This window comes from Schistocerca gregaria, chromosome 10 (genome assembly GCF_023897955.1).
Source record: "Schistocerca gregaria isolate iqSchGreg1 chromosome 10, iqSchGreg1.2, whole genome shotgun sequence".
In the NCBI taxonomy this organism is placed as follows: Eukaryota; Metazoa; Arthropoda; class Insecta; order Orthoptera; family Acrididae; genus Schistocerca; species Schistocerca gregaria.
The window spans coordinates 217,963,562-217,980,183 of record NC_064929.1 but is presented as its reverse complement, the minus strand read 5'-3'; the positions used below and the strand labels follow the sequence as shown (position 1 = coordinate 217,980,183).

The 16,622-nt window shown below is 48.8% G+C and overlaps 2 protein-coding genes across 2 annotated transcripts in view; one reads left to right on the top strand and one right to left on the bottom strand.

Moving 5' to 3' along the window:
• Positions 1 to 9,764, top strand: part of LOC126293509 (uncharacterized) — a 34,574-nt gene extending 24,810 nt beyond the window's left edge. Inside the window, exon 2 of the mRNA XM_049986760.1 lies at positions 7,187 to 9,764. Coding sequence (XP_049842717.1) covers positions 7,187 to 9,076 — 1,890 coding nt within the window. The 3' untranslated portion in view covers positions 9,077 to 9,764. The remainder of the gene's footprint in view (positions 1 to 7,186) is intronic.
• The window catches only part of LOC126293252 (angiotensin-converting enzyme-like), a 1,024,671-nt gene that overhangs the window by 395,000 nt on the left and 613,049 nt on the right, over positions 1 to 16,622 (bottom strand). The window lies entirely within an intron of this gene.

Sequence of the window (16,622 nt, the reverse complement as noted above, 5' to 3'; positions counted from 1 at the left end):
AAAAGAAAGTCGCGTTCCCTCAAAAGATTGCAATTTGAGTTGCCGAAGCAAAGCCCGCTAACACTTGCGTTTTGTTCCAACCTGCCGGTAACAAATCTAGCAGCCCACGTTTCAAATGGTTAAAATGGCTATGAGCACTACGGGACTTAACACCTGAGGTCATCAGTTCCCTAGAACTTATATCTACTTAGGTAACCTAAGGACATCACATACATCCATGCCCGAGGCAGGATTCGAACCAGCGACCGTAGCAGTCGCGCGGTTCCGGACTGCAGCCCACCTCTGAATTGCTTCGATGTCTTCCTTTAGTCCGACCTGGCCTCAAACACACGAATGGTACTCAAGAATGGGTCCCTCTAGTTTTCTTTTGCAGCCTTCCTTTAGAAATCAGCCACACTTTCCCGCACTCTCCCAATAAACCGAAGTCGACCATTCGCCAACCCAACCACATACCTCACATTCTCGTTCCCTTTAATATCGCTTTGCAACGTTACGCTCCGATATTTAATCAACGTGACTGGATAAAAAGGACACAACTAACGCTGTACGCGAACATTACGGTACTGTTTTTCTACTCATACGCATTTAGGTACTTTTTTCTGTATTCATAGCTACTTGCCGTACACCACAGCGCTGCACTCACTCAACTTCGACACCTGCCTGTACACCAGAGCATCATCAGAAGACCGCTGCCCACTCTCTCCGCCACATTGTTTAGTATACAGAAGATAACAGTGGTCCTATCATGCATCCCTGAGACACTCCTGACTACACCCTTCGTCAGCTACTCAGTTGGAGACGCAGGAGAACGTCACTGTGGGCTGCACTTTCCTCGTGTTCCGGAGTACCGATTTAATAGCCGATCTTTACACGTGGCGTCTCGAGTAGGAGAGGTGGGAGCGAATCTGACCGGACGGCCGCTTTCTCCGCCGTAAATCGTGGCCGCTGTTTCCGTCCGTCATGCAGACGTCCGGGTCGGTGGCGGCTTTCCCTCGCGTTGCATTCCGGAGCAAACGCGCTGGCGGCGATTTGCGTGAGTGATGCGCGAGAGCGGGTCGCAGCAACGTGAGGCGCCTCGCGGATGCTGCTGGCGGCGGCGGCGGCGGCGCCTCTGAAGTCCGGCGGACAGCCGACGTGACGTCAGCAGGCCGCAGCAGTGGCGGGTGACGCGCCACTTGCCAAGGACCGCTCACCGAACCGCGAGGGCGGGGCGGGCATCTCCCGATGCAGAGTCCGTCCCATGCTAATATTACGGTCCTCACGTGACACTGCAGGGCTACACAGCAGGTGTCCGCGGGTTCGATTATCGCACGGGACGTGGCTGCGGCAGTTGTGTGGGCTGCCACTCACTTTACTCACCAGGGTTAGTCGCCTCAAACACGTTTTGATTAAGGCTCCCGGGAGAACCAACGGTGACTGTTCCACCTGGCATGGTGGATACATGATAGAGATGCTTGTAATTACCTCAGTACCAAGAAAGGCAGGACCTGTGAGGTGTGAGCACCGACTTTCTCAAGTCGGAAATTTCAAATATTAACTTGAAATTTCCACAGATTGAGGGAATGAGAGGTAGAAACCCAACTAGGGGAAGGTATGTTTGTCTCCTGCACAAAAGTAAGAGCACGCAAACGAACCCGCACTTGTACCATTTGTAGATTTGGAGAAAAGTTTGACAATATCCACCGAACTATAGTGCTTGAAGTTTTGAAGGCAGCAAGTGTAAAACACAGTGAGCGAAAGGTTAGTAACAACTTGAACAGAAACTAAACTCCAATTCTAAACCAAATGTTTCTTTTATTCCAGTCTTCGATCACAATATCAATTCTTTTCACGAAGCGCAGTTTCAGTCCGTAATGACCATCCTCAGATCTTCTCTACACCATGTCCTAATCGTCCAAACACTCATTATTGTACACAATTGTAAATGTCGAAGGACATGCCAGGCAAGTGTGGTTGAGAATGGACTTAGGTCTGGACAGAGCCTCTCCTGCACGTTATTCAATCTGTACATCCAGCAAGCAGTAATCAAACCAGAGACAGATTTGCAAATTCAGGGGCAAGAAACAAGAATTTTGTATTTTTCCGAACACGTTGAAAGTCTGTCGCTGTGAACAAAGGAGTTAGAAGATGAGTTGAATGAAATGGATTGTGTATTGAAAAGAGCTAATGAGATGAATATGAAGAGAGGTAAAAGAAGAGTAATGGAGTGTAATTGAATTTTAAATCAGGCGATGACGGGCAATCAAATTAAGAAATGAAATGCAAAAGGTAGACAATTAGGTTTACTATGTGGACAGGAAAAGAACTGACGAGAGCACACGTAAGGAAGACAATGTAGATCGACAGTAGCAAGTAATGCGCTCATGTAAAGGGGAAGAATATTATGATATTTTATGAATTCTTTTGTGAAAGTATTTGTTTGGAGTACAACCTTATACGCAAGTGAAACGGGGACGATGGACTGCAGACAAGAAACTAGTACTCGTTTTTGTAGTGAGATGCTATAGAACAATGCTGAAGGTTACATGCATATATTGAAGAGAGTAGTGAAAGGTTTATTAGCCTAACTGCTGAAGTTACATCTTTATGATATAATATAACAAAAAAGGAGTAGGTTGATGGGTCTTAACGAAGACCACTAAGGAAGTGAGGTGACTCAGGTCCGCGTCCCCAGCACGTTAAACCCTAAAGGGAAAACAAGCGAGGCTGTCACAAAAGGAATGCGGCGATGGGATGTGGACGGCAGAGCCCACAGCCATACAGAGCAGCCAGCGAGTGACCCCGGCCGCAACTCGCCCTGCGCGACGCGACACGACGCCTCACTTTCTCCCTGAGGACAATCACACACACACACACACACACACACACACACACACACACACACACACACACACTCGCGGCTGAAGCTCCTAGACCAGACCGGTCGGCAGCTCTCCGCTCGCCTGCCCGGCTAGACTGGCCACACCTCTTGCATCACCTGACACACACACACACACACACACAAGCGCGCGCCTTCCGGAGTGTCACTCCCAGCTGCTGCGTTTCCATTCGACGCAGCTTTACGCAAACTGCTGTCGCAAACCGATTTTCGCCGACAAGTTCACGTGTTAAGGCTTGAACGATTTTGCTTACCCGTGCTGGTATTGGTTTCCCATGATGTTACTTTTATTTTACTCTCGTACTTTGCTAAGCAGTGGTTCCGTTTCAGATTTAATCACTGTGTCTGATTCTCTTCTTCTTCTTCTTCTTCTTCTATGCAGCTCAAAAAGCAACTCCGCCTAGGACAACTGACATCATTAAAATCAAACAGGAACCTGACAACGTAAGCACGTTTCAAAGATTATGTGGCACAGGAAATGTGACAGCTAGAACCCCATTTCCAGGATCAATAGTACAGTGTTTACATGATCAACCACAAGCGATACCAGATTTGCGAATCCCAAACGTAGTGGTCAACAGGTGGTTGGCACGCGACACCAACACTGCCTACCCAAAAAGACGCTGACCTCAGAAGTCTGTCTAGAATATCGCAATCACTTTCTATATACATAGTCCGCTCCTCAGCTGATTTTAAATCTGTCTGTGCAGTTACAAGAATGTAGTTGCAAATATCATATTGTACCTGCGACAGCCGCTAACAGCACTTTTGACTTTTGGTGCCAGTTTCGAATGTCACCAGTCATCATCAGGAACATGTAGTCTTTCAATGCCAGTATCCGCGTGGATACATACATGGCGTTCCACCCATTCACTACTGTGTTCACACAGGCATCGTAATGGCAAAACCTGTGGATCAAGGTCATAAATAATAATCAAAACTGGTAGCAATAATACAGACATTTTCATAGAAGCTGTCGGTGGTACAACGCGATTCTCGAGAAATATCTGCAAGCTGTGAGACAGCAGCTACTGAAAATATTTCGAAAATGTTGATGCGTGCGTGTCCCCCCACCCAGCCACGCTGTAATTGGCTTCATTCCGTTTATCGGCCGCAGAGTGAACGAGCACCGAACGGAATTAACGAGCGGCCCGGACTGGCAAGTTAAGGACCGCTCCGGCGGGGACGCTAATGGCCACTTAGCCGCTGACGTACCGTCTCTAGCCCCCTGCGCTTTGCACCTCGGACACCTCACTCCATCTTTATGCAAATCCTAACTGGAACCGCGCGTAATCGAAAAGAATAGCCCGCGCCCAAGTTCGTTAACGCCATTAGTCCTCACAAACGTTGGCCGTCACGCGTGCTTTACAAGCCGTTACACTCACTCATATTCCTCTCGCGTCGTACGCGGGACCAATTACTGCGGCACGCGATCGGTTTTGGCGGCCCGGTGGCAGCCCGGAAGTTGATGTGTGACTCAAAGATCTTCCTCCACAGGGCGGAAGCTCACTACATCGACTAGGGAGCTTTCCGGAGACTGAAATAAGCGAATACCCCGTGGCACTAAACTGTTCGTACTTGAGACGCAGAAGACTGGATAGCATCGTCCAGGTTGATGCCCAGTTCCTCGACCGCCGGGACAAGTTCCATGCGGTTTGCAGATTTTTTTGGGTTTGCAATAGGATTGTCATTTTCTGTGCACGGTGTTTAGTTAGCTTCCCTGGTTGTCTTCGCTACACACCTTACGAATGTAACTCAGTTGCAAAAGCTAAGAACTTGCAAACTATCAGTTCCGCTTTCTTCCTGTGGTCTTGAGTCCAAAAAATTGTTCTATGCGACTCTCCACGGTACTGTAGCCTGTGAGAGCCTCTTCGTCCTCAATATCCGTCTACAATTTCTAACTCTCCCCCTCCCCCCCCCCCCCCCACATTTCTCTCTATTACAAAACTTACTCTTCTTTGCTGTCTCAGGTCGTGTCCTACGAACCAATTAGGGGACTGATGAACCTGTAGTTCGATCACTTTCTATCCAAACCAACCAACCGATTCCTTCTTTCAGTCGGGTTTCACCGTAGCTCTTTCTTCCCAGTTCCATCCAATACCTCCTCATTAGTCACTCGATCTAATTTTTGTCTGGGAATTGCACTTCCTACCGTTCTACACCATCGTCTAGTGAACGAAATACCAACTTAAGGGCGAGTTTCGTGTCTCTGGACAGTAACAGAGGACAGGTGTGTACCAGCCAAATAGTTGCCACTGTTTATGCTGTGTGACCGGGTCAACATTACAGGTCGCACTCTTCACTCCATGCCCTGAATCGTTGGCTGCTGAGGAGACGCGCCCTCTGTGCTCTGTTCCGCATCTACACTCCGCAGGCCGCCTTACACTGTGTGGTGGAGTAGCGCCTGCCAATGGAAATTGCTAAGCATGTGCGTAACGCTCTTGTGCTTTTGTCCTGCAGGGTGAAACGGTCACGCACCGCAAGGACGAACGTAAGAATCATAGACGAGCAGCTTAGCATAGGCAATCCTACGGAAAACAAACTCAACTCTTTACGGCCACGCGAAGATATACCAGCCTACACAACGAGCTCCCTGGCGCCAAGGCATCTCACTAACTGATATTCCATAGATGGTGGCAGGATCTGGAGTCTTGCCCAGTCGAACAATACTTGCCGCCACTTCCCGAGCCAAACTGCTCACCATTCGTGAAGTGACTGGAACGCCACAGACCATCCGGCCAATGTTACGAACGCTCCCCCCTCCCAGGTAGTTGCTTCACACTGACGCCACCTTCATCAGTTGCTCTTGGCAAGGTACCCCTCGGTATCACATGGTGGATGAATCAGTGGACAATTACAGTTACGGCGGGGTGTTCGCCCACGCATCTTAACGTTGTAACATCCTCGACCGTGCCTTCCGGATGACGGTTTACAAGCTGCACTTGCAATTATAGTCGTAGCACATCTATAAAAAGAAGAGCTACCGTTCGTTTGTCTTTTCACACAAATGTACAGTTGTACTCCGAAATTGATGAAATTTTGCACACTTAAAAATACTTTCAAGACAAGAGTATGATCACTGTCCACATAAGGTGTCGCAATCTGACTTGAAACAAATATTTAATATATTAAGGATGAAGAGTTATCAAACATGTCGAAAATTACTTGACCAATTTAGGCCTGCTTCAAAGTTCCTGGCCGATTTACTTCAAATTTCTACATTCAGATGACACAATGAGAAAAATTAATGGAAAATTAAATCGCTAACAAACAAAATATATTGTGATAAACTTATTCCTATTGCAAGACTAAGTTACAGGGCCAATATCCGTCTTGGAGATAGCACAACGAGACGTCACTACATGGTGCGAAAACTCCAGAATCACAGAAACAAGATTGCTAACTGGTGTTTACTGACCAGTTGCCATTGTTACAGTTTAAGCGGCAAGAGGCTGGCCGTTAAAAAGACCTACTCCTGAACGCAATAAAAACTACCATCAGCACGGGGTATGCCGCAGGTGAAGACGTATTCGTTCGTCGCGTTCCGTTGAAATCCAATCATTCAAATAAGCCCTTCGACAAGAGACTGCAGTTTCCCATGCGCCTTGGATTCGCTATCAGTACCAACAAGGCACAGGGCCAACCACTTTGTGTGGCAGATATAAACATCCCAGGCAATGGATGTGGTATGTGGTAACATGTGCGTCTGTCATCCAGTAGTCACGGGCAACGTTCCAGCCAAACTTACCTCAGATGAACTTCCTACGTACTGAAATAAGCCAAACTTCATTCGCAGTTCAGCTAGTAAGTTCATGTGCCATGGGTGGGAAAGCAGTCTCTGCGTACCGAAAGACAGAGCTACGAGTGTCAGTAAGTCATGCTACCTGACGGTAATGTTAGACGTCAGGAGATGAGACGGCGCACTACTGCGTTCCACAGGCAGCTAGTGAGCAATACAGGAGAAAGTACTGACGGAGTGACAGCCGTTTGGCGTGCCTCGATCCTAGAAATGACACTTCACGTTAATATTCGTCGTCAACAGATGGGGAGATGTCTATAGCAGCTTTCATATATATACCCTTTCTCAGACATGCTGCAGTGTGCTACGAACACTAATGTGACACATGAGTTACGATGTCACTTGTTGCTGTGTATGCCTTTTTTTTGGCTCACTAATGTGTTAGCAACATATTTATATCGGTATTAGTTCTTATAACCTTTCCCGACTTCCCTGTCCTTTTCTGTTTTCTTCCCAATTCCCGAAAGCAGCGCCCTTCTTTAACCGACGTACCGCTCCGTCTGTTGCAGGTGCTATACGTCCTCGCGGTGTCACTAGCGGTGCTGGTGGCAGCCGCAGAGGAGAAGAAGGCGGCGTCGTCGGCGTCGTCAGAGGAGCAGAAGGACGGCAAGGCGCAGCCGGTGAAGCGCGGACTCCTGGGGCTGGGCTACGGCCTCGGCGGCTACGGCTCGCAGGTGGCCGACGCCCTCGTCCTGGGCGGACAGTCGCTGCCCGCCTTCGGGGGCGGCCTGGGCGGCGGCTTCGGGGGCGGCGCCATCGGCGGCGGCCTGATCGGGGGCGGCGCCATCGGCGGCGGCCTGATCGGGGGCGGCTACGGCGGCGGCGGCGGCGGCTACGCCCGCTACGGCGAGCACGTCAAGACCGTGGTGAAGGTGCCGGTGCCCGTGGACAGGCCGTACCCCGTCCACGTGAAGGTGCCCGTGGACAGGCCCTACCCCGTCCACGTGAAGGTGCCCGTGCCGCAGCCCTACCCCGTGGAGAAGCGCGTCGAAGTGCCCGTGCCGCACCCGGTGCCCGTGCACGTGAAGGTGCCCTACCCGGTGGAGAAGCGCGTCGAGGTCAGAGTGCCCTACCCGGTGCAGGTGCCCGTCGACAGGCCCTACCCCGTCCACGTCAAAGTACCGGTGCCGCAGCCCTACCCCGTCGAGGTCAAGGTGCCCGTCCCGCAGCCCTACCCCGTGGAGAAGCGCGTCGAAGTGCCGGTCCCAGTTGAAGTGAAGGTGCCAGTCCACGTACCGGTCGACAGACCCTACCCCGTCCACGTCAAAGTCCCCGTACCTCAGCCCTACCCCGTCCACGTCAAGGTCCCAGTGCCCCAGCCGTACCCAGTGGAGAAGAGAGTCGAAGTCCCGGTGCCGCAGCCCTACCCTGTAGAAGTCAAGGTGCCCGTCGACCGTCCTTACCCAGTTCACGTTCCGGTCGAGAAGCGCGTAGAGGTGCCCGTTCCCGTCCACGTGAAAGTCCCGGTCCCACAGCCCTACCCAGTCGAAGTCAAGGTACCTGTAGACAGACCCTACCCAGTTCACGTCAAAGTGCCAGTACCTCAGCCCTACCCTGTCGAGAAACCGGTACCAGTCCCAGTACCTCAACCCTACCCAGTCGAAGTCAAAGTACCGGTTCCGCAGCCGTACCCGGTGGAGAAGCGTGTCGAAGTACCTGTCGACAGGCCGTACCCCGTCCACGTGAAGGTGCCCGTGCCTCAGCCGTACCCCGTGGAAGTGAAGGTGCCGGTACCGCAGCCGTACCCGGTGGAGAAGCGCGTCGAAGTCCCTGTACCGCACCCCGTCCCCGTGCACGTTCCCGTCGACAGGCCGGTCCCCGTGCCTCAGCCCTACCCGGTCCACGTCAAGGTTCCGGTCGACCGCCCAGTTCCCGTGCCACAGCCCTACCCCGTTCACGTAAAGGTCCCAGTAGACAGGCCCTACCCGGTGCCCGTGAAGGTGCCCGTCCCGCAACCGTACCCGGTCGAGAAGCGCGTCGAAGTTCCGGTTAAGGTACCGGTGCCTCAGCCGTACCCTGTCGAAGTCAAAGTACCCGTGGACAGGCCTTATCCCGTAGAAGTCAAGGTGCCGTACCCGGTGGAGAAGCGCGTTGAGGTGCCAGTTCAGGTGCCAGTCCCACAGCCGTACCCAGTCGAGAAGAGGGTCGAAGTCCCGGTGAAGGTCCCCGTACCTCAGCCGTACCCCGTCGAAGTGAAGGTCCCCGTGCAGGTACCCGTGCCCCAGCCCTACCCCGTTCACGTCAAAGTCCCCGTGGACCGCCCCGTCCCCGTGCCCCACCCGTACCCCGTGAAGGTGCCCGTCGACCGCCCCTATCCCGTCAAAGTGCCCTTCCCCGTGCCAGTACACCAGCCTCACCCTAGCTACGGATACGGGGTGAACGCCGGCTGGAAGAAGTAAACATCAGCGGCTAGGCGCAGCTAACCGGGGCAGATATCTGGACATAAACAGTGCGACACTGGAGCGCCACCTTCGCACGGAGGGACGTCCGAAGACCACCGGGGACACGCCGACCAGAAGAGCTGCCACTCCGCTGTCTGCAGTCCTGGAAGACGACGGCAGAATGCAGCGTTCACCTAGGAAAGCACGGAACCACTCCACGGCCAGACACATACCACCCTCTGGCTGACGCTTCTGATGTTGCCAACCACATCCTCGAGCGTTGCTGTCTGTCTGACATGGAAGTCCCCGGACAACAGAGGTTCTTCCGAGTCTTCCAGGAGGCAGCAGAGCGGTGCCGGCCGCTCGGGACCCCGTCCCTTCCCGTCCTCCAGTGTGGACGGGCGCAGCTTCAGCGTCGCGCAGTAGTCTTCTTCGCCCTGAAGACTGCGGCGCTCCGACGCGCCGAAACGTTGTACAGCACATCTCATCCCTCACGTCCTCCTCGTCGCCGACGACACCCCTCATAGATGCGCCTTCTTCTCCTTTTTTTTACTTCTGTTTTCTGTTTATTTGTAAGTATGTATAGCCATTGCATCGTAACAGCCATCACTTCCATATGTGTGTGTTTTATACGTGTCTTTCGCGTCATGTCTCATTTTTCCTTTTTTATACTGAAATATAGTGAAGTCATTTTTGTAAAAGTAAACACTGGTGTTAAATTCATTCTACCAGTTGCTACACTTCCAAGCATTCCTTTATACTCCTGTCCAAGAGCATAGAAATGCATACCATACATATTTAACGAAGAATGCAGAATCATTTGTAGTTTATAAAATATCTCTTAAGAAATATGGTACTGTGGTAAAGTTGGAGCAGATGTCGTCGTTACCATGCACAGTTATACCAAGATAAGTGGTACGGGAGTTAAGCATTGTGGTATGACAGCATCATAATGCTGTATGTCTTTACCAGCACCAACACGACCACCACCACCATCATAAACTTCAAGGAAGGTAGCACGAAAACTATAAGTTCTCTTTGTGTCATACTCATCTGCCATCTTGGCGAAGCATATTGCTGTGGGTATAGGTATGAAATTTTGCATGGGGTATAGCCCAGTTCAAGGTTATAGCGGCAGAAAATCTAAATATTAAATCCATTTCTACTTTGTCTTGCTTCCTGCTACACCTACTACTGCAAACATTTATACCACAGCTTGGTCTCACGGAGAAGCATTGTGGGAACAAAAAGGTCTTAGTTTAAAAACAATCAAATTTTTCGTATTATGAAAATATGGTGGCCTTCACTTTTTGAGCCCCTGATTGCTATTCTCTTGGGCTACAGTGGATCATCAATATATAAAAAGGAGTCTGACGCAGAAACCTTAGGTGCTCTAACCTGTATATGCTTAAACACACTGCGGAATTCGAAATACAAATTGTGCTTTGCGGGTCATGAGTCTCTAGCGGTACCATTAACTTTCCAAAAAAGGATCTAGTTAATGTAACTTACAGCATGTATTAGGCGCTCTAGTCACAATGACCACATAGTTCATAAACTCAGGTTGTTTTACGAGATTTAAAATGTCAGAGAAATGCTAGCACGAACCGCGCTCGTAAACCAGAACGCCATTTTCTAATCAGCACCGAAATCCGTAGGCTAAGCTGGACTCTACAAGCATCAACCTATCTTGTAAATTCTGATACCTGAGCGTCAGATATCAACTACACCGTGATGCATAAAGACTCAAACTGCGCCGGTCATAAATGCACCAGCTGTCTCAACCTTTCACTATTATGAACATTCACGATTACAAATATACATAGAATAGAATGGAAATACAACAGATAATAATGTATGGCATAAGCCTAACATTCCTGGCCACCTGAAAGCGGCAGGTACCTGAAAATGGTTACAACAGTAATAACTAGATATTCATTACCTAGCTGACTTATATGTCCTGTCAGCTAAACACACCCACTCTGCAGCATCAAAAAAGAGAGGAGCTAACTGAACAGCGAAACCGCTGTCTTAGGGTTATCCCAAATTTTTCCTCTGAATATTTACTGCTGCAGGATTTGTACCATAGTAGAAATCATAATGCACATTTTCAATGGCAGTACTGGAAAATGGTTCCATATTTTGGACAATCGACAGCTCGGAATGTCCCTGTGTGCTTTATTTTTGAGAACAGGAAAACTGTGGACTTTATGTCTTATGCTAATTTTTCCTCTGGTTTTCCTCCATAAAACGGAGACAGGTGAAGCAATACTGAGTACCTCCATAGCTGCTGGCTGTACGAAGACAGGTATGCAGTGGACCAGATTCTTACTTTCTTTCATAACTGCTCTTGCACTGTGTTGGAGGAGTAGGACGAGCAATCAGCTTGCACATCATTCCCAGCATTTAGCTGTGCAAGAGTGAGCAATAAACTGTCCCGACGACCCGCCCTCAAAGTCTTGCTTCCGCCAATTCCTCATCTGCTAACATCCAGACTTGAGAGAAGTTCCCCTGTATGCCTTGCGGGAGTAGGACTCCTGGAAGAACAGATACTGCGGAGAAGAGACTCAGCCACAACCTGAGCGAATGTCTCCACAATAAAGCTTTCACAATGCACAAGACTGTACGCTGATCTCAAACTTCCTGATAGGTCACATCCCTGTTTTCCTATTATGGATTTTTATTTTCTGAGTTAGTGTGTGGTACATGAAAGTTTTTCACATCTGCGTTTATGCTAGGTGAGCTCTTTGTCAGTCATGAAATCTAGACATTGCACTGCGCCTACCACCACAGTAGCTCCTGAGTGTTTGATTTGTATTTATTTTAATCATTTTTACGGTGAACAAATGTTGACCACGTTGATTAGCGGATGTGCTTCCCGTATTGCACAAATACAAACAGAACAACTTGATAGTAGTGTACGAGGGTTGCCCAGAAAGTAATACACCACATTTTCTTCTCAGGCGAAAACAATTCTAGGAATGCACGCGGTTTAGCTCACGCACGCTGGCGTGAGGAGGGAAGAACTATACTGACGTGAGGTCTGGAGCATGACAACGAATTAGAATTTAGAAAGCGGACGTAAGGGGTTTCATACTTAACTTTAATCCATTAATCTTGACGGTACATGATTCACAATATTATCTGTTCAAAATAGTAACTGATAATAGCGCCTTGATAGGTCGTAGCAAATGACGTAGCTGAAGGCTATGCTATACTGTCGTCTGTGCAAATGAGAGCGTAAGTAGTCAGTGAACCATCGATAGCAAAGTCGACTGTATAACTGGAGCGAGTGCTAGGAAGTCTCTCTAGACAAGACCTGCCGTGTGGCGGCGCTCGGTCTGCAATCACTGATAGTGGCGACACGCGGGTCCGACGTATACTAACGGACCGCGCCCGATTTAAAGGCTACCACCTAGCAAGTGCGGTGTCTGGCGGTGACATCACAATTCCAGATTTTGGAACCAGTATACAGAAGGTTTTTTTTCACTAAAATAACCAATTACAATACTGACTTTAGATCTTTACTGTCCACCACTAAGAATGTACTACGTATTATTTTGAAGTAAAAAACTGCATCCAGAGGACACTACATGACATCGACGAAAGGCCTTCGCAGAGTTGGTTGGATATTTCGCTAATTTGTGGTAGGGGGCCAAACAGCGAGGTCATCGATCCCATCGGATTAGAGAAGGGTGGCGAAGGAAGTCGACCGTGTACTTTCAAAGAAACCATCCCGGCGTTTGCCTGGACCGACTTAGGGAAGTAACGGAAAATCTAAATCACGATGACCGGACGCGGGTTTGAACCGTAGTCCTCACCAATGCGAGTCCAGTGTGCTACCTAATGCGCCACCTCGCCATTCTCGCAGTCTCGCGGAGTGCGAGAGCAGTTCATGCGAACTCTGAATGCCACAATTTCCAACCTATGACAAAATTTGAAAAACTGCTTTCAAACCGATGATATTTTCTAACGTAGTACGTATGGATATTTAAAACAAGATTTTTTAACAGAATTGCGAAACTTTGAAATAAAAGTCAATTTTTCGACAAGAAGGTCATTATAAAAACGTGAACCAAAAAAATGGCCCCTAGAACTTAGAACTGCTTAAACCTGACTAACCTAAGGACATGATACACATTCATGCCCGAGGCAGGATTCGTACCTGCGACCGTAGCAGTCGCGCGGTTCCGGACTGAGCGTCTAGAACCGTGAGCGTGAACCAAAAATCCAGATTAAAATATACTGACGAAAGGAAGATCCCAACATCAAGAAATAATGTTGAGTAGTGAAATTTTGTGAATACATCTGTCTCGGAAAAAATTCAAGTCTTTAATACAGCCGCGCGGGGTAGCCGTGCAGTCTGACGCATTCGTGCGGTCCCACGGCCCCCCGTCGGAGGTTCGAATCCTTCCCCGAGCGCGCGCCTGTGTGTGTGTGTGTGTGTGTGTGTGTGTGTGTGTGTGTGTTGTCCTTAGCCCAAGTTACTTTAAGTTAGAGTAAATAGTGCATACGCCTAGGGACCGATGACCTCAGCAGTTTCGTCCCATAGAAACAACGCAAATTTCCAAATTTTAATCTCGAGATACGTCACTGCAAACGTGAAAAGCTAGTACAAAAATAACTGTTGTAACCGCAAGAATGTTGCATGCAAGCAAGCAGATGTGGATGAATTGTCTTGTAGAGGTGCAGGATGTCAGTTTTCGGGATGGAGTTCCCTGCCTGAAACTGGAGTCCCATATATGGTCGACTGGAGACAGATCTGGTGATCGAGCAGTTGAAGGCAACATGTCGACGCTGTGTAGAGCATCTTGAGTTACAACAGAGGTCGTGGGTGATCGTAACAGTGTTGGAAAAAACGCCCTTGGAATGCTGCTCACGAATAGCAGCACAGTAAGCCGAATCACCAGACTGACGAACATATTTGTTGTCAGGGTGCGCGGGACAGCCACATGAGAGCTCCTGCTGTAAAACGAAACCACACCCCAGACCATAACTCCATGTGTTGGTCCAGTGTGTCTCGCGCACACACGGGTTGATTACAGGCCCTCAACTTGCCTGCTCCTAACCAACACACGGCCATCACCGCACCAGAAAACGCAGCAGACCTACGTTAAGGCCACTGCAGATCACCAGCCCCCCGCTTGTCAAATTAAACCTATTGTAAGCGTATTGTCGTATCGCTGGCTCAGTTGTGGAGTATCTTCGCGGGCAGCCGCGTCTGTCAGAGTCGAGCGCGGGACACGGGACTGTCATGTTGTGTAGCGCGTAGCTCTGCATTTGAGAGGCTTTTTTAGTATTCAGCTTGAAGTGTTGCTACAAGTGATGTTGCAGTAAAGTGATGAAATATGGAAGTGATTCAGAGGAAAGTGCGTCAAGAAGTAATGAAAAAAAAAATGAGCAGTGCCGTCGATAACGTGTTTATGTATGCTCTAGTTGCGTGTCGCACAGCATCGATCATCCGCACCGTGTTCGGTCTCCCAGGATGAACTGATGTCAATCAGTAGAAGATAGTTACCGTACAAGAGTGCAGTGAAATTCCAGTGTCTTGTAGCGAGCGTGAGGGCGTGCGTTCGATCATCGCGGCTCCGCATTATCAACAATCAGCCGCGCCGCGATGGTTACGCGCACGCTCGTACAAGTGAGAGCTGAAGAATTAACTCTACGAACAGTGTTGTATCACTACTAGTGACAAGGAGGACTATTACCAGGTATCTGTATGTGTGACGAACGTAAGAACTTTCGTTCGATCATTCGGCTTCCGCATCGTCAACTATCACCTGCGTCGTGTCGGTTACGCGCACGCTCGTCTAAATGATACTTTGTGGACTGTTAATTATCCATTAATTGGGATGACACTTCTGAATTAGAATGTAAACAGTGCAACCTGCGACTTTCTTTTATCGTCTCCGAATATAGTTGTTCATACCAGACATAGGATAGTGTTGGTTTTAACGTTGATTGGCTCCCCTAAACCCGCTTGCATATTTAGATGGATAATTCCAGGCAAGCCAGCAGCAGTGTGGAGCAGAACAGTACGACCGCCGCGGGACTATCAGGTACGTGGTGTGGACAGGGCGCTGTGTCAAGAAAAGCAACGGTCACGAAACGAGAAGTCAGTATATGGGACCGCCACCCCCATTAGTATTCCCGGGCATGTTACACTATAAATATGTAAACGCTTGTATACAGACTGTAAGGAAAAGTACTTGACATTTCGAGAGGCGGAAGAGTGATCAATCCCGTAAACATGGACTCTGAAACGCACACCGTATAAGCTATGAGCAGTTCTTCAGTAGATGGTTGTGTGTCCCACAGAGGCGAATTTGAACAAGCGCTCATAGGTATTAAGCTATGCATCTTAAAGCCTATGTTTACTAATAATTTTTGTCTTGTTTTGGTCTATACTACCACCCCTCAAAATACGGAGTCTTTTTAGCACTCTGTATATGAATTACGCTATTTTTGTTGTTCTTAAATTGTAGTATCATGACACGTTCAATATTGTTGTAAAACTGATCCACGGATGAATAAAAAATATGCGTGATTCTATCACCGATGAATTTCGTTAAGGTCGATCAAAATCGTTTCTTTCCCCCTTCAAAAATGAAGCTGTGGGCACGATTATTGGAGAGTGTGGTGTCACCGCCAGACACCACACTTGCTAGGTGGTAGCGTTTAAATCGGCCGCGGTCCGGTAGTATACGTCGGACCCGCGTGTCGCCACTATCAATGATTGCAGACCGAGCGCCGCCACACGGCAGGTCTAGAGAGACTTCCTAACACTCGCCCCAGTTGTACAGCCGACTTTGCTAGCCATGGTTCACTGACTTCTACGCTCTCATTTGCCGAGACGATAGTTAGCATAGCCTTCAGCTACGTTATTTGCTACGACCTACCAAGGCGCCATTGTCAGTTTCTATTGATACTGTGAATCATGTAATGTCAAAAGCGACGTTCATCATTAATGGATTAAAGTTAAGTATTCCATCAGCTACGTCCGTTTTTCTCAATTCTAATTCCCTTGTCATGTTCCAGACCTCACGCCAGCCTGCGTGAGCTAAAACGCGTGCATTTCGACCTCCTTTAGTAAAACGGTGTTGGCTCTCCTGCCAACCACAACAAAGAGCATAGACATTTATCTTAGCGCTGGACAGTGGCATCTTTAGACGCATCGAAGACTCCATTATATCCGATTGCGCATCAACATTTAGCTGCGAAAACAAAACTGGATTTGGAACATTCGCAAGTACCGATGAAACAGAAATCCGCTTCAGTTGTAGATAATGTATGTTTTTATTTCACCGCTAGTTCCGGAGGTTTTATAGTTCCATCATCAGGTGCCAGCCACTGCGAACGCGAACGCCAGGGAATAGTACAAAACGGTGCAGCTGTTGTAACAAACACGCTTAAACCACGGTTATGCGGGTATTGCCATTAATCGTTGCTTGTTACAACGTTCGCGCCATTTTTTACTATCCCCCCACGTTGTTGTTCGCAGTATGTGGCACTTGATGATGGACCTATAAAACCTTCAGAGCTAGTCGTGGAATAACACTTGCAT